At 36.0% G+C, this 19,093-nt stretch overlaps 1 protein-coding gene across 1 annotated transcript in view; it reads right to left on the bottom strand.

Annotated features, from left to right (window-relative positions):
- Positions 1 to 1,161: 1,161 nt before the first annotated feature.
- LOC117337226 overlaps positions 1,162 to 19,093 on the bottom strand; it is a 162,269-nt gene continuing 144,337 nt past the window's right edge. Inside the window, exons 5-6 of the mRNA XM_033898095.1 lie at positions 10,877 to 11,049; positions 1,162 to 4,613 (exon numbers count right to left, since the gene is read on the bottom strand). Of these exons, the coding sequence (XP_033753986.1) occupies positions 3,972 to 4,613; positions 10,877 to 11,049 (815 nt within the window). The 3' untranslated portion in view covers positions 1,162 to 3,971. The remainder of the gene's footprint in view (positions 4,614 to 10,876; positions 11,050 to 19,093) is intronic.

Genomic DNA, 19,093 nt, shown 5'->3' with positions numbered 1-19,093 from the left:
TAACTCTATTTCACAATGAACCATACCTCTGCCCCTAAATTCAGTCAAAATATTTCAATCTATTCTTGACAGGTAGACTTTAAGTGGAAAGTAGACAATGGACAATGTGTCACAACATAAACTTGGCCCTATATACCTCTTACTTCAAACAGTAGGTTTTTATATTGTTCTGTAAAACAATAGTTTTGTATCATGTTCAGTTGAAGATTTAAGGAGTGATAAATAACTTTGTGTTTGCCTGTATTTCTAATTTTTCTTTATATCATACCAATTTTAATAATATCTAATATATATATCTCTTGGTGCTCAAAGTCCGTTTCAAATGGTACACAGAGTAGAAATAGAAATCATGTCATACAAAAATAATGAGATACAGAGCCAGTCATAACTTTTCACACCTCGTTCAACACTCGAGACTGGTCAACTTTAATGGAACAGTAGTGTCCAAACAGGAATGGAGGGGTTTTGATTATTATACCTTCTGGACAGAATGTGTGCGTTAACCCTTTCAACCCTAAGAAACCTTTGTTTTCTATACCATAATGTATACTTCATCCATAAGCCAACAATTTCGCGTTTTAGAAATAAATTAGCCCTGGTTTTTTTTTCTGTGTGCAGGCAAATGAGAAACAGATTTAGAAATATATTTGATTGTCATAAATACAATAGATTTTACCTTTGTAACTCTAATTGAATTAGAACATATCAAAACAATGTTAAGTTGTTAAGCCCATTAGAATCTATGATATTCACTGTAATATTTAATTAATATAACTATATAATTAAGCATTGATGTCATTTTTTTTTTAGTTTCATCGGGGTATGAAACAAATTTTGTTTGCAAACTGTATGAATCCGTGTAGCGGATTCTTACAGAATTTTTGCAAACAAAATTTGTTTCATACCCCGATGAAACTAAAAAAAAATTGACATCAACGCTTATAATTAATTTTTGAAAATGATTTTCTAATTTAAAACATGTTTTATGTACAATTTTACTAGTTTTAAATGGGATTCTTCTTCTCAAATCAATATGCAACGTCAATTGTCGTATTGTGACGTCACATTTTTCGCACCATTCTCAGAATTTCTTTCATAGAAGAATGAAAAGAATTTTTCGACCAATCACATTTGAGTATTTACCATGAAAACAAAGAAAAATTAATTATATAACTATATAATGTGTAATAGAATAAACATCAGTACTCCAATATCTCTTTAATTACGATAATGACGGTGAAAATGAAACAATATAAGGTAATTTTAATTCACTTATTCACCTAGAGAGTTGTTTTCCTGAAAACTGGACAAACTCCCCGGTATATATTTTCCTCGTTAATAACATAGACTTTACAGACACAGGACCAACATTACTTGGTATAAAGGGGGAATCGGCCATTTTTCAGTATTTTGTGTACATCTGTGTTCGGAATGTTAACTACTGTAGCTGTGTGAATGCCCTAATGGTAATTAAGCTAGGTATACCTCGGTAAAATTAACCAGCACGTATAATATATAAGACAACAACATTCTAACGTTATCATACATTTCTAACTCAGCCATTAACACTTTAAACTGAAAGACTTGTACAGAAGTAATTTTTCTATCATTAAAAATTTCTTTACTCAATTTGCATTTGTAGTTATGAAACATGTTCTTTAGGTTGGTAGGTGTGAATATGAACGGACTCTGGTGCATCACAACAAGTGTTGAATTCGGGTGACAGAGTGTAGTCAATGAAGAATTTGGGTGACAGAGTTTAGTCACCGAAGGATTTGGGTGACAGAGTTTAAAATTAGTCACCAAAGAATTTGGATGACGGAGTGTAGTCACTGAGGGATTTGGGTGACAGAGTTTATAGTCACTGAAGAATTGGGCGACAGAGTTAGTCACCAAAGAATTTGGGTGACAGAGTTTAGTCACTGAAACTTCATGCTTAAACCAAACACTGGTTGTGATGTACTACAACGCCCATTCATCTATTTGCAGTTTTTTTTTTGTGTGTAAAGTTTATGAATAACTAAATTTAATCAACTATTACATATAGCGCCATACTTGGAAGGATCTAAGATTGTAATGATAAAAAGTATAATTTCAGTAAATGGGTTTCCACTTCTCAATGAATCATCTCTCAATGTATTAACTTAACAGTAGCTGAAACATAAATAATCGAAAAGAAAATTCTATAGAGAACATTTTTCAATTTTCAGTTTTTAAATTATTCAGTGTAAAACGTAAAACTTGTTCAGCATCAGTTGCTGCCCTGAATAACCAGTAAGTGATATTAAGCCAGGAATATGTTGAAGGTCATACCTATAGGGTTTCACTTATAGAGCCCAATATAATGACATTTGGACAATTCCAAAGTCAATCTAACGTCTTGATAATTTGATCAGTGAAAATAAATACTGGTGTAGGATAATCCTTTTCTAGTTAAGAAAGATATTGCATATTAAGAGGGATTTCTCTCTCTCTCTCTCTCTCTCTCTCTCTCTCTCTCTCTCTGTACCCCTCTCTTTCTCTCTTCTCTCACTCTCTCTGTAGCTCTCATAATTTAGTCAACAATATTGCACCTTGAACATTTTCTACTCTGTGTAATATGTGTAAAGGTTTCTTATTCTGATATTTTTAAATTCCGGGCTAATAAATAAAGTTAGAATCCAATCAACAAATCAGTGTATCGGGCATAAAGTAAACTGTTAATAAAAATGTACATAACAATTTGGCTTTTATCCTTAGGTGTACCGGTGTATTTATAATCTATCCATTTTGGTCTTCTAATGCTAAAACTTCTTTTCTGATATTCCTAGTCCATAATAAACAGTACCATACCATATTTCCATATCTTAATTTGCTGCAAGTTATGATTTTTGGAACACAAGTCAAATTTTTTTTCTAAAACATATTGCATTATTTTTCAAACATTTCTCGATAACAGATATGAACCCTTGGTTGATATTTTTGAATTGACAAACTGTAATAGGTATCTGGTGTACAGAGAGGACAGAAAAACAGGACAGTAAGAAAGAGGCAGAAAAAAAAGAGATTCATGTTTCATGAATAAAAAACTTTTCCAAAAATCAAAAACATAGTATACATTGTATATATACTGCACCAGGACCTGTGAGGGGCGGCACTGTCGTGATCACCGACCTACATCTCAAACGCTACATAGTCAACAAGTTAACCGTCATATCTGTAAAATTGGACAAAAAAAGCTTCTTCTTAAAAACACAAGCATGAGGATGATATTTAGCCAGCTTTGACTCTGGATTCAGTACATACACCTTACACAAGTGTTGAACTCCCGCCGCTCCAGATACAAGCACATAGTCCACACCGTGTGATCTTGATCGCTGGGCTGCTTGAGCGTGGGAGACATCGTGGTCCTCCAGTGATGGACAGGCAGACAAACATACACTGATGTTTATATAGAAGTATAAGGCTGTTTAACAGACTGGGTGTGCCTATTAAGGATCACTAGCGCAACTGTACATAAACGTCACACCTTGACGCTCGCTGTGCATGTAGCCGGACGATCAGGTTGTACAACAGAAAATGGAAATACGCAGCACCTAGGGTGCCTACCCATCACTATAACAACTTGTACCTTGAGCACAAAGACATTCTCCATAAATGTGGGGGGTGGGGATTAAAACGGAGTCTGCACAAATGTTTTACCTCGTAAAATGAGGAACATAACTTGTTTACAATACAAATCAGTGACCGTAATATTGTGTAGCTCTCGCAGAGGAATCAATCAGTTTTTGGTTTTTTATTGTTTTTTTTTTTGTATTTTTGTCGTTTTTTTTTTTATCTCACAATACAAAGTAAAAGCATTAATTAGATGATGTTGTAATTCACGTCCCCAAAATCTGTATCACAGCTGGCTTTATCCATATGACCTTTGACCTACATCCATAACCTTGACCGCACCTCTTTTCCTCTAGATGTCACCAGCATGGTCGCTATCAGACATGTCCGCCCGCAGGGGATTTGTTATTGTTACTACATACATTTGTCCTAGATGCTAGCACCGCACTGTAGTCCGGCGGTCGGTCAAGCCCAGACGCACTATGCCGTCCAAGGTCTGTTGAACTATCATGTGTAACATGCACAGGTGGAGCACCTCCAACATTGGGAGTACCACTTCCACGGCCACTAGTCCTACACTGATATGGCTGTCGCAGGCAGCCTTCACTGTGGTGTTCATTGTTGTTTGACAAATTGAAACACTGCACCATCATGGAACAGCCATTTGAGTCTTGTACCAGTGCCCCGGGGGCTACGCCCTGGGAAGGTGGGCCGAGGCCCTTCACAGCGTAGTACGGCGGGGGACTATCCTTGTCATACACTGTTTTGTTGGGCGGAGGTCTGAAGCACTGCTGATAGATCTCCTGCTTGGAGTGATGAGCCAGCTGTTTCTGGCTCTCGGCATAACCCTCCTCGCCATCCTGGGAAATGTGTACCGAGGGGGGCAAGCCTATCTCCATACCTGTGCGCGCCGACTGTAGCAGTGTGTGGCGTTCCCTCATCAGGGCAATTTGTTGCTCCAGGTGGGCTGGCGTGGTGGTAGAACTAGGGGATGATGTGGTAGGCGGGATGAATACAACCTGACGAATAGAAAGATAATTTAGTACAACCTTGATAGAGAGCAAACTCGTTTCCATCAGCCTGAAATAAAAACCAAATTAACAGACAAGTAATACCTCAAAAAGAAAATTTATTTTTTCTTCTCTTTAATTCAGTGTCATATCAAATCATAGTTACAGAGGAAATACAATTGGTAGTATTTACATGAGTCCTGATAAAGAGTCACTTCCCAAAACTGATCCTCGATCCTCAAAATCAATCATGTCTTGATACCAAACATAATGGTCATGTACGGATTTGAGCCTTCCTAATATTATGGTAAGAAATACATTCCCCAAAACAGATCCCTTTGAATTCTGAATACGATATTGATTTTATGACCAGAATGGTTATAATATACCTAAAATTACATTTTAAACTAGCCATACCTGAGTGAAAACAACAGATGCCTGGTAATCAACTGTGAAATCAACACCAGTGGCAATTGTAAGTTTTGTCTTGGGAATATATGTAATTGGTAAACTGGTATACAAAATTCAAGATTAAAGAGATGGGCAATTATGATTTAATCATGTACTTGAATAATCAATACAGTCAGGATGAAACTAAATCACCATGCATCTTCAAAGTCTGTTTCCCCTAAAAAAACACAAAGAGCTAGATAAGAGTTCTACATCTAATTTGCATGATGCCCCGACTTCTTAAGCCCTTCATCCAACCATGCCACTGGCCCAATATCATGACTCAGGGCTTCTTACTTAATGAGAAGGATTTGTTAAAAGATTTGAACATATTTGACCCCTTCGACCTTGATAGTAGATCAAGGTCATTTATTTGAACAACTTTAGTACACTTTCATCCGCACATGCTTCTAGCCCATTGTCATCACTCTGGGCCTCTTTGTTATTGAGAAGAAGTTGTTTGGAGATTTCAAACACATTTGAACTGTGACCTGGAAAGTAGGTCAAGGTCACTGATTTGAACAAACTTTAAGTCCTTTATCTGAGCATGTAACTGGCCCAATATCATAACCCTTTGCCTCTTTGTTATTGAGAAGTCAAAAATGTTAATTATTTATCATGCACGACACAAGGCGGATGCTGGACGACAACAGACAAAAGGTGATCGCAATAGGTCATGTGATAGGCCCCAGGGTAATGAATTTCACAATCATTATAAAGCACCTCAAGACCTGTATGATTCTAACATATCATGGTCTTAAGAAGAAATCATTGTTGAAATTTAGTCAAATTTGACCACTTTTAGCCTTGCCCAACACCTTAAGACCTTTCTATCGTCAGTTTGACCACCTTTGGCCTTGCCCAACACCTTAAGACCTTCCTATCAATGAAGAGTATTTGATTCTAACAAAATTGGATCTTGAGAAGAAGATTTTTGAAATTTCTGTCAATTTTACCCTTTTTGGCCCCACCCAACAGCCCCTGAGGGGTCCATGAGCCTACCATCAAACTACCATCCAATACTGATAATTCTAACCAAACTAGAATTATTTCCAATGAAAATTAGACAAACTAAGCTCAAAAATGTGATTTCCCCAAAGTAAAGTTTATCCCTCCCCAGGGGGAAACATTAGGCCCCAAGGTGATGAATTTTTACAATTTTGGTAAAACCCTTCTATCTATGAAGAGTGTTTGATTCAACAGTACCATATCTGGATCTCGAGAATTTTTTTAATGAAATTTCTGTTGATTTGACACATTTTTGGCCCTGACGCTCAGGCCCCTAAGGATTGGAGACCATAATTATAATTCCCAAATTTTGCTGAACTTTGGCCAAGGAAGTTTTCTTCAAAATTTGGACAGAAACTGGTTCAGTGATGTATGAGAAGTCGAAAATGTGAAAATGTTTACAGATGGCGGACAACCATGGATGGAACATGACGGTGGAACATTCTGACCCTTAGGGTTGTCAACTCATCAAAATTTTGAATCATTCAATTGAGAAAAAAATTAAAACCGATCTAAATTTTGTATTATATTGAAGTCAGATAAATAAATGATTGGATGCAAAATGGTGCATTCTTCCAAATCTGTAAATTACATTGAATTTCCTATACAGTAATGACAGGCATATATACACACTTTGAAATGTGCTTGTTTGTATGACTGTGGGGAGATCAAAGACGAGATCACAACATGCTCGTTCAATGTTATCAGCATACCCCTAGCTGCATTGATGGGTGTCTTTCTGCATTACAAACTGGCAGCAATTTGTGAAATTTTGTATGGAATTTAATCTATTTTGGCTTCAGTGGGGGATTTTAAAGGCTATCGAAGGACATATTGGTAGGGTCTCAAAAGGCTAAGAAATTGATCTATTTCCTTTATGACAGGAAACTAGCTTGGAAATCCAATTCTTGTCACAAATTTTACATCATTCCGGTAATAGTACATGTGCCCAAGTATCTGTAGCTGTTCACAAGTGATTCATCTGTATTACATGTACAGGCTGACTACTGTCATTATTTTACCATGGCGTAGATTCATGAGGCAGGGTGTTTTGTCACAATCATATTACCATCATATTACCAACACAATGAACTATCCTGATTCTAAGACAAAGGGAACTTTGAAATTGCAGGGCAGAAAAATCATTATGGCTGATATTGCCAAATTCAAAATGACATACACTCATGCATCAAATTGCATAACAATATGGCACATGTAATTGTCAAATCAAGCTACATGTCATAATTATTAAGTCAAACAAGTTTCCAAGAGAATGGTTTTAACACTAAAAGAAGAAATCTTGGGACAAGATTAAAACTATGGAAAACAAAGAGGTCCAAGAAGTTGGATCTTGGTGCCGACCATTAAATGATTACTCATTTGTTCTATGTATGATCTTTTCCCTACTTTACTGATCTGATAAAAAGGAAACCTTCATAGGAAATATAAGAGATAGCTTGGAGAAGGATTTCTTGTGAATCAATAATAGCAATGCTAAACTTGAACTGTCAGCTATTTTGCTTTCTGGATCAGACTCAAAATCAAATTGGCACATCTAGGGACTTGATGGAAAACCCACAAAGGCAACCTATATATGAAATCTAAGAGATAGCTAAGAAGTCAAGTATCGCTCAACTGAATATTTTAGTGATTATATGGCAAAATCTTTCCAAAATATTCCCCATTGGGCCCAAATGACCTTTACCTTTGACCCAGGGACCTTGACCTTTGGTCAGTTGTCTCCTTGTTTAATTCAGACCAGCAAATATTCATCAATGAAAAGATACAAAATTTGATCTTGATCTTTTTGCCATTTAACTGCCTTGACCTTTTGACCTTGCTTTTGACCTTATTATGTGTTTTTGTGAATTGAACATCTTGACCAAATTTCATGTAAATTGTTCAAAAAATATTAAAGTTAACAGCCGGGAACTTCATTTGTGGATGGGCATCATTTGTTCAATTTTGAATTATCACCACCTAGGGATGCTTTCAGCAAAATATGAATGAAATACAGTGCATAGTTCTAGAGAAGAAGCTTTTTATAGCAATATTGTGAAATTTCTCCCTGTTGGTCCCTCCCCTCAGCCACACCATTTGTAAAATTGTGAATCACCACCACCTAGGAATTCTTCCAGTCAAATTAAGTTAAATTCCAATTATGCAAAAAAATGTTGTTGCATAGACATGATATAGATATGACTCCATATCCAATTGGCACAACAAGGGACAAAGGGAAAGTTTTATATGAAGTTTGAGAAAAATCCCTCTAGTACTTTTCAAGCCACTTTCTTTCCCATCAGACTCAAAATGAAATGAGCATAAGGGACTCAAGGGGGACCTTCATGTGAAGTTTGAAAAATATTCCTCCAGTACTTTTTAAATAGCGATAACAAACTTCAATTGCCAAAATCAGAGAAGGATGCCTATTGGCATTTTGTTTCTCAATCAGACTCAAATCAAATGTGCACAACTAGGGTTTGGTACTTCACATATGAAGTTTGAGGAAAACAGATTCCAGTCCTTCTCAAGAAATAGCTGTAACAATGTTCAATTGTCAAAATTCAAGATGGCCATCTGTCGGCCATTTTGTTTCCAGATCAGACACAAAATTAAAATCAAATGAACACAAAAAAGGACCAAGGGGAGCCTACCAGTGACGTTTGAGATAAATCCTTGTCAAAAGTGATAAAAATGATTGTTTATGGACAGACGGACCACAGACCACAGCCTCAAGGCAATCAGGTGCTGGTCTAATAAATTCAAAGGGCAATTACTCTTTCAAAATGACTAATTTGAAATTCTGCTCTGGAAAGCATAAATACAGTATAAATGCCATGATAATAAAGTCTTTTAAGTTTCAAAGAAAATGTTCTAAAACACATGGAGAAGATCACCAGATGAGATTAAAATGCTGAAAATAAGAGAAGGCAGATTATATCTCTTAGCTCTGTAAATCAGTTTGACTTATAATGGGGCTCGAAACAGCATGTAACGAACTTATGAATACTTTTGTTGTGAAATATTTGATTTTAGAATGATACATAATGAAATCTGTACAACAAATGAGTGCCTATGACATGTCATCTTTCCTATCAAATAACATTTACAATATAAGTGATATGTATTTAAGAGCAGACATAAAGTAACACGATCAGTTGTAATTTGTTTGTTTGCTTGATTTATCACCCTGTGAACAGCCAGGGTGATTTAAAGGTGGGTCCATTGTAGTAGTTGGTGACTACCTCAATGAACAACATATGGGAGGCCTGTCTCATGTCATTAAGAGCAATAAGGGTAAAGTGTCTTGCCCAATGACACAACCACAACAACACACACCGGACCGTTTCTCAGCTTCCTGAGAAACACAAACTAACAAAGGTTAAGTGAGTGTTGAACCACACACCTCAGATCTTCACCTGAGGTTACGTGACTGGAGCTCTAACCAGAGGCCCCTGATTAGTTGTCAACTTAATTAATAAAGAAGGAATTTAATGTAACTTGTCATGGTTTCCCAATAAATCATTATCAATTGATGTCAAATCTATTTTTACATTAGATTTTATCATTTTTCATATCATTTTTCTATAACCAATGCTATAAGAGTTACTCCCCCTGGTTCACTGTTCACACAGTAATATTGTAATTAGGTGAAAAAGCCTAGGTCAAACCAGAATCTCATGTCTCATACAAATTGTGATGATTTATGTGACAGTGTAAAGAAATTCCATTCAAGGTTGGTTTTTTCCCCTGAAGATTCAAAATTTGAAGCAGTTTCATCAAAGCTAAAAGTTTAAGGCAAAACATTTTTTTACGGAAATTGTGAAACACCCATCATTTTTCTCTATACAATCTTATTTCCAATGTGTCTTTATTTTATTTTTATTATGCTTCAAAATAGTAAAACACAGGCCTCGATCCCCTATGTTATACAGTGAGGTAGCCCCTCTACTACAAGGAGCCCCCACCCCAACATAACACTTGCTGTTCACGGGATGATAAAACACAGGCCTCGATCCCTATGTTATACAGTGAGGTAGCCCCTCTACTACAAGGAGCCCCCACCCCAACATAACACTTGCTGTTCACGGGATGATAAACCCAACAAACAAACCATAATCCAGTGACCTTCATCTTTTGTCAGTTGACTTTAATTCAGACCATTTTTTGCTTCATAATGCCATACAAAATAAGGTCATCATAGAAAAATACTAAATCTGACAATGACCTTAACCTTTAGACCCTTGGCCTTTGGTCAGTAGGCTCCTTGTTTAGTTCTGACCAAATTTGCTTCTTAATAACATAACAAAATGTTCAACACTAGAAAGATACAAATTTTGACCTTGGTGCAGTGATCTGACTTTAAGTCAGTTGACTTCTTGTTGAAATCTAACCAACATTGCTACAAAGCACCATAAAATGCTTATCAATGAAATTGTACAAAATTTGACTTTGACTTTTGAGTGACCTTTACCTTTGGTCAGTTGACTCTTTGTTTAATCCTGACTGAAACTGCTTTAAAAGTGTCATAACAAAATGTTCATCAGTAAAAAGCAACAAATCTGACAAGGACCCTTGACTCGATAACCTTGACCTTTGGTCAGATGACTCCTTTTTCTAATTCTGAATACTTTTGCTTCATCATGTCATAACAAAATGTTCATCAATTAAAAGATGCAAAATTTGACCTTGACCTTTGACTGTAGACAGATCTCGTATCCAAGCGTAAATACTCTATTTACAGATATAAGGGGAGGTTCCTTCCTGTCAACTCATCACAAGGGTTAACAGAAATGGCAACTGATGTGTTATACCTCTGATCCTTGAGAGTCTGGCCGTAACTGACGATGGTCCACACCTCGATCTCGGGTCCTCCAGCGACGCCACATACGAGACGTAGATCTGCAAGGGCTCACAACGCATATAAACACGGCCAGCACCGGCATCAACACCACAAACAGCACAATCACGACTACTGTGGTCACAGCTGAAAAGACATTTTGAAGTGGTTTGATTATAAAATGATCAGAAAAACATCTGCCCCACCCCCGGAACCAAACTCTACTCATCAAGAACTTTCAAAAGACACAACATTTAACCACAATCTCATACCTTTCAAGGGTTAAATGTTGGCTTACTGGAGATTTCCATTTTTTTTTTTTTCTCCATTCATTATTTTATTTTGTAATACTTTGAACATAGCAAAAAACATATAGATTAAACATTCAACATAATATCAAAAGTTTATTTGGTAATTTCCCAATGTCTTTAAAGAATTTGATTTTGCATAATTCTTTCTTTATTTTTTCAATTCCTGAAATCTTGATCCTGACATCCATCCTGAATGTTTGTCATATTACATTAATATCCAGCTTCATTAATGGAGATGTTTTTCACCGGCAATTATTTGTTATTATGTCTCAAAATGAATATAAATCACAGTTAAAAGAAAGTTTACTGTTTGTGTATTATTTTTAAAATCTAAAGCAATTGATGTATGTTTATTTCTTAAATCATCTAAAATCATCGTCTGAATTGCTATAACATCTCCTCGTCCATTCTCTCCTCCATTCTATCAAACGAGATCTCAGAGGGATCTTTGTACCCCCCATCAAGAGACCATTATTGGACCTCTGTAAGACTGGTGTTTTCTCTTTTTCCTCTTAATCATTTAGATATAGGATGAACCTACATAATAAATCCAAGAAGGATTCATCCAAAACTCTCGGAGGATTAAGGTTGTTAACAAATTTCAACTGTAAGAAAAATTCAAGAAATATCCATGAAAATGGAACATGTACAACCAGGGACTAAGGAGAACCTACAGTTGAAATTTGAAGAAATTTCTGAGAAACAGCGATAACAAAATTCAAATATCAAAATTTAAAATGGCCGCCTCTCGGCCATCTTGTTTTCTGTTCCGTATCTAAATAGAACATACACAACTAGGGACCAAGGAGAACTTACAGATCAAATTTTTGAAAGATCCATGAAGAAATGTATGAGAAATAGTGATAACTGTTGATTTGAATACCTCATCTTCTAATAATGATGATCAAAATATTTCTCATGCAAGTGGGAGATTTTATTAAAACTTGGGATCCCGGATGTAGGTCACAAATTTCAGTCTGGACGTTTGTACATATAATTTAAATTTGTGGAAGTCTCCAGTGGAATGCAGGAGACTTGACAGGTATGCGTTCTTGAAACTCTGTTGTGGCTCCATCATTCCCTGATAAATAAATTCTAGGTTTTGTGTGAAATGGGCTTATTTTCTTTTTTTATAAAGTTCCTGTGTCCTGTGACTTAATTAAAAAATTGTTTTCTATCAGGTTTATAATTTTGTTGAAATATGTAATTAATATTTCAATGAGAACAAAAATCCAACAGAAATAGAGCAGTATTGAATAAATGTTTCTACCTTTTCCAAGCAAACTTCAGTATTTTGTTTAAAGTGTTTATGCTGAACGACAAGAAATCAATGCCGAAGTATGTACAGCACTTCCTGTTTATAGAAACTGTCGTTGATATGGTGCATGAAAGTTATCAGTCCAATCTAAAACTGAGAGTTGTCTCCCTTCCATGGTAGAAACAAAGAATTCAAATATCATGGAGGAATTCAAACATCATGGAGACATATGGGACCCAGGCCTGACTACATCCAAGATCAATGTCAACTTCATTAACCCTGAATTAATTATTTAATATCTTATCAAAGTTAATATTGTCAAAACATACTCTGAAATAAAAGTGCTACTTTTATTCTGATTATGATAATATTTTTACATTGTTTGAGGCTAAAACTGATCTATACAAATGGGAAAGCTAATTCTAGAATTAGCATTACACCATCAATCTTTGGTTTTGTTAAATAATTTGAAATTGGTTCTTTTAATCAGGTACTGACATCAAACTCTCAGACGTTCAAAAAGTATTTGTTTTATATGGTCAATCCATTAACAGTGATCATTTTTGCTCATGGTATAACTTAAATTATCTGTTTATAATATATACTATATTCAATCCATTAAAAGTGCTCAGGGTTTAACTTGTTAAACAATACATTTGTTTTATATGTTCAATCCATTTGGAGTGATCATTTGTGTTCATGGTTTAACTTGCTAACAAGTATTTGTTTTATATGTTGAAACACATGCATCAAAGGTATTTTTATAATTTATGATGAACAAGCTCTCAAAAGATTCCGCAGTGCTGACAGGAGCCAGAAAAGACTGGTTATATGTGTAAATAACTTCTCCTTGTAAACACCAACCAGTGTTTTAATCATGGGTTGAGAAAATTTGGGATTTCCAAATAATAATCATTCATGTCTTAGCTCTGGGCATTTCAAGGTAAATATTTCTCCAAGGTGAAAAGTGTGTTACATAGAGAATGCTGACAGCCAATTCTTCATCAGTACACTAACCAGATCCCTTAAGACAAGAGCTTTCTCTAGTTCTCAACCCAAGTCCTTCATTACTAAGAGACATATTTCAAAATATAGTTATTCTAAGTCTATCAAGATGGCTTCCCTAATTGAATGTCTCTCAAGCCAGATTCATTTCTATGTATTGTCACTAAAGACAGGTTCAATGTTTCGTTTTCTCTAGACAATTTCATTATTTGTAGTCTCACAATACATCATTACTGTATATGCCAAGTTTTTCCAAACAAAGTCAAATCTTTTTTGTTTCTGGTCTCAATCAAAGACAACTACAATATTCTTGGTATCTTAAAATACAGGTTCAATATTATTGGTTATTACAGGTTTAATATACTTGGTCTCTCAATACAGGTTTAATATACTTGGTCTCTCAATACAGGTTTAATATACTTGGTCTCTCAATACAGGTTTAATATACTTGGTCTCTCAATACAGGTTTAATATACTTGGTCTCTCAATACAGGTTTAATATACTTGGTCTCTCAATACAGGTTAAATATTCTTGGTCTCTCAATACAGGTTCAATATTCTTGGTCTCTCAATCAAAGGTTCAATATACTTGGTATCTCAATACAGGTTCAATATTCTTGGTCTCTCAATACAGGTTCAATATTATTTGTCTCTCAAGTCCAGTTCGATACTTTTGGTCAGTTAAGTTAATCAAGGTACTTCATATTGAATATTCTTTCCCTGCATCCTGGTAAAATGGAATCTTTCGACTTTGATCAAAAAGTTATGTGTTGTGTACTTTGTATTTATGTTCATGCTTACATGTACGCTGTGTGTAAACACATGTACGTGCATGTGTGTGCCTACATTTATCTGACCCACGTGCCATATAGTTACCGTACAAACTTACACAGATTACAGTACCATTACCATCTGACACCTTTATCTACAAATTCTGCTGCAAGCAATTTGCATTTTTTGCATGTTTCTGGCACAAGCAGACACATACATAGGTCTGACAGTACTCTAAACCAATCTGACACAGCCATCACCTATAAACGTATAGAAACTCAAAAACCAGGCTAACAAGATCAAATTGTAACCTCATAGGCACCTACGCCAATGTCAAAACGAATCGTTACAGAGCAATTTTGAAAATTCATTGCAAATCATTCTTCCTTGAAATTGGGTAAGATTTCATGATGAAAAACAAGAGGCCCAGGGGCCTTAATAGTCATCTGACTTTCAGTTAATTTTTGCGCAATTTTACTTGAAATACAAAATATGGTAAAACACAAAAACCTCAAAGACATAAAGAGATATTTTGTTGTAGTATTCCTATATGATCTATAATAAACCCCAGTGTCACAAACTTCACAATTTTGGTAAACCACCTAAGACCCTCCCATCTATGAGGAGTATTTTATTCTACCATTTCTACCATATAAATCACTATCTTTGTTCATCTGGTGCTATTATAGCTTTCTGCAAAATTTCATCATAATCAGTTCAGCAGTTTTGGAGGAGATGCCAAAAATGTTGAAAAGTTTACGCACATGCAGTTCACGATGACAGATGGATGAGAGATGTCGCGAACGTTTAAATTTTACAATTCTGGAAAGTAAATGGGAAATAATTTGTCAATGTAGTATTCATTACACAAAGGATTAGGTGAAATATGTCACCACAATAGGAAGGTGGGTGTCAGTAAAGTTATAAAGACAAACAAACACCATCAGTATATCTTCATCTAATCAACAATTAACTTTGCCAAGCACTGCCATATCACTTCACAGCAGTTTTAATGATTCTACAGTGTAACTTACTACTTCCATCTTAAAATCATGTTTCTACAAGAGTATTGTGAGAACGTGAGCGGTGACTTCGTAGGTGATTCTTTAATATGACCCTGAGACTATAACCAGTATCAACTTATGTCACACTAACTCACACAGCGATAATCACATTGGAAGTCTGGGTCAACGCCTAAATCTACAGCACAGACAAATTCTCGAAATCAAATTGCCATTATCAACATCTTTTTTCATGACATTGCATTGATTGTGTTAATGCTAGCATTGCTTTCTTTGGCTAGATGGCTAAGTGGTTAAATCCAGCAGCTCTGGGACCTACACTGGGGACCATTCCAGTGTAATAAACCAGGGGATGTGTTACCACAGAGGGACAAGTCTTACTACCACCAAACCATACTAGTCAGGTATTGTTAGTGTCAGTCAACCTCAGAGACGTTCATTATCCCTCAGTGAGACATTTTCATAGTTTCAAATCCTTGGACATTTAGTTTTATGAATCCTTTCTCAAATCATGGGACTTGTTTGATTCAGTTTTTCTTTTCTTGTTTTTTTTTTATTATCCTGGGCCATGTCTAGAATCCTTGGACATACTTGAGTTTCTCGAACCCTGAGACAATATGTTAATAAGTAGTTGTTTTTTTTAAATACAGGACATAAAGTTTTTCCATCCTGGAACATGTTCAGTTTCTCAAATCAAGGTATTATCAAATTTCTTGATCAAACCCGAGGCAGGAACCTGTTAATTTTTGTTTCTCAAATCATGGTATAATCCACTTTCTAGATTAAACGAGAGACTGGAAAATGTTATTTTAATTTCCTACTGCAATGACATGTTCCTTAATACAGTTTCTTACATTTATACAGATCAACCCTGAACAAAAGCATAATAAATTTTAAATAACCTTAGGAATGATTTAGATGGAGAACGCAGTCATAACACATAAAATGCGTGCAGCATTCATTAAACTGTGACTAATACCTTGTCGAGATTTTCCCAGTAAACCAATTAAGGTAAGCCTAGGGGTGTGTGTGTATACAGTGTCTATCAATTAGATTCTACAGTCATAACAGAGTCTGTCCATGTCTGGATTACCCTCCCACACACCTGATTGACATTGACATTGGAGTTATTACAACAGAGAATGACCTTGCAGTAGCTGCAGATGGACTCCTTGTTTGTGTTTAACATCCTATTAACAGCCAGGGTCATTTAAGGACATGCCTTAAATGTTCTAAGTTTCTGAGGTGGAGGAAAGCCGGAGTACCCGGAGAAAAACCACCGGCCTACGGTCAGTACCTGGCAACTGTCCCCACGTAGGTCTCGAACTCACAATCCAGAGATGGAGGGCTGGTGATAAAGTGTCAGGACACCTTAACCACTCAGCCACCGCGGCCACTAGGAGATGGACTGTCCAACAGAGATGCAGTCTCACGGATGACATGAGGCATTAAAATAAAGGTGTTGACATGATTTGTGTCAGATATCTACAAAACAACCTTATTAAAATGCTTGAGTTGTATTCCATGTTCTATAATAAGTATCAGATTATGTTCTACAGCGCTCTGCATGTTCACCATACTTAGACATAGGTGGCCAATGTTATTTAATTAACAGATAAAAGATTGATTTGTTGGTGTTTATGCACTCTTCTAACAACTGATCAAATTTTAAATAAAAACAAGTGATCACAGAGGAATCTTAAGTGTTTACCATTGAATAATGTTATTAGTTCTATATAAGACTGATCTTTTCATTCAATAATATTCAATACATATGAAATCTAATATGTATCAAAGAACTGTTTGTGAATTTCAGAAATAATAAAATAATTTTTTTAAGACTGATGGACCATAGAGGCAGGGCGATTTGAATAATTTGAATAGCCCACCATCTGATAATAAATCCATAATATTTTAAACTGGCCCATTGATGGACAGGAAGATTGGGTCATCAGCCTTACAATTCACTATATCAGTATTCCGTAAGACTTTGTAATTTCATTCTAAACATTTCATCATTCAGCAGCAATAACCTTATATTTTTTAATCCTCTATTTCTCTTGAGGCTGAACACACACACAATGTCGCCACCTTCATAAATTATCAAACAAATGTCTTTTTAATGAACCAACCAATTTCATGCCATGGGAAATGATCCAGCGATTAAAATACTACATCAAATAGACCATCAGTTTCATTTTAGGAAATGTTTTAATTTTTATTAAAACCTCACATTTAATATTTACCTTTTTTCTATTTTGGGAAATAGACCCTGGTGACTTTATACATGAGATCTATATCCAATGTATATATCTATAAAGATCTTAGTTGACAAAAATGTGAAAACTGGAACAAGATTGGTTTCTGTTAAGCACAGAAAAGCTGTTGTTGGATTATTGAGGGAGGAGGATGTAATAGTCCTATATCTGTGGATGAATGAGGGAGGAGGATGTAATAGTCCTATATCTGTGGATGAATGAGGGAGGAGGATGTAATAGTCCTATATCTGTGGATTAATGAGGGAGGAGGATGTAATAGCCCTATATCTGTGGATGAATGAGGGAGGAGGATGTAATAGTCCTATATCTGTGGATGAATGAGGGAGGAGGATGTAATAGTCCTATATCTGTGGATGAATGAGGGAGGAGGATGTAATAGTCCTATATCTGTGGATGAATGAGGGAGGAGGATGTAATAGTCCTATATCTGTGGATTAATGAGGGAGGAGGATGTAATAGCCCTATATCTGTGGATGAATGAGGGAGGAGGATGTAATAGCCCTATATCTGTGGATTAATGAGGGAGGAGGATGTAATAGCCCTATATCTGTGGATTAATGAGGGAGGAGGATGTAATAGTCCTATATCTGTGGATTAATGAGGGAGGAGGATGTAATAGTCCTATATCTGTGGATGAATGAGGGAGGAGGATGTAATAGTCCTATATCTGTGGATGAATGAGGGAGGAGGATGTAATAGTCCTATATCTGTGGATTAATGAGGGAGGAGGATGTAATAGCCCTATATCTGTGGATGAATGAGGGAGGAGGATGTAATAGCCCTATATCTGTGGATTAATGAGGGAGGAGGATGTAATAGCCCTATATCTGTGGATTAATGAGGGAGAAGGATGCAATAGCCCTTTATCTGTGGATGAATGAGGGAGGAGGATGTAATAGTCCTATATCTGTGGATGAATGAGGGAGGAGGATGTAATAGCCCTTTATCTGTGGATGAATGAGGGAGGAGGATGTAATAGTCCTATATCTGTGGATGAATGAGGGAGGAGGATGTAATAGTCCTATATCTGTGGATGAATGAGGGAGGAGGATGTAATAGCCCTATTACTGTGGATTACTGAGGGAGGAAGATGTAATAGCCATATATTTCTAGATTAATGAGGGAGAAGGATGTAATAGCCCTATTACTGTGGATTACTGAGGGAGGAGGATGTAATAGTCCTATATCTGTGGATGAATGAGGGAGGAGGATGTAATAGTCCTATATCTGTGGATGAATGAGGGAGGAGGATGTAATAGTCCTATATCTGTGGATGAATGAGGGAAGAGGATATAATAGTATTACATCTGTTGATTCATGAGTAAGGAAGATGTAATAACCTGTATTTGTGGATTAATGAGGCAGGAGGATGTAATAGCCCTATATCTGTGGATGAATGAGGGAGGAGGATGTAACAGCCCTTTATTTGTGGATTAATGAGGGGGAGGATGTAATAGTCATATATCTGTGGATTAATGAGGGAGGAGGATGTAATAGTCCTATATCTGTGGATGAATGAGGGAGGAGGATGTAATAGCCCTTATA

This window comes from Pecten maximus, chromosome 11 (genome assembly GCF_902652985.1).
Source record: "Pecten maximus chromosome 11, xPecMax1.1, whole genome shotgun sequence".
In the NCBI taxonomy this organism is placed as follows: domain Eukaryota; kingdom Metazoa; phylum Mollusca; class Bivalvia; order Pectinida; family Pectinidae; genus Pecten; species Pecten maximus.
Note: the sequence above shows the minus strand (reverse complement) of the source record. Positions and strands in the feature narration are given on the sequence as shown.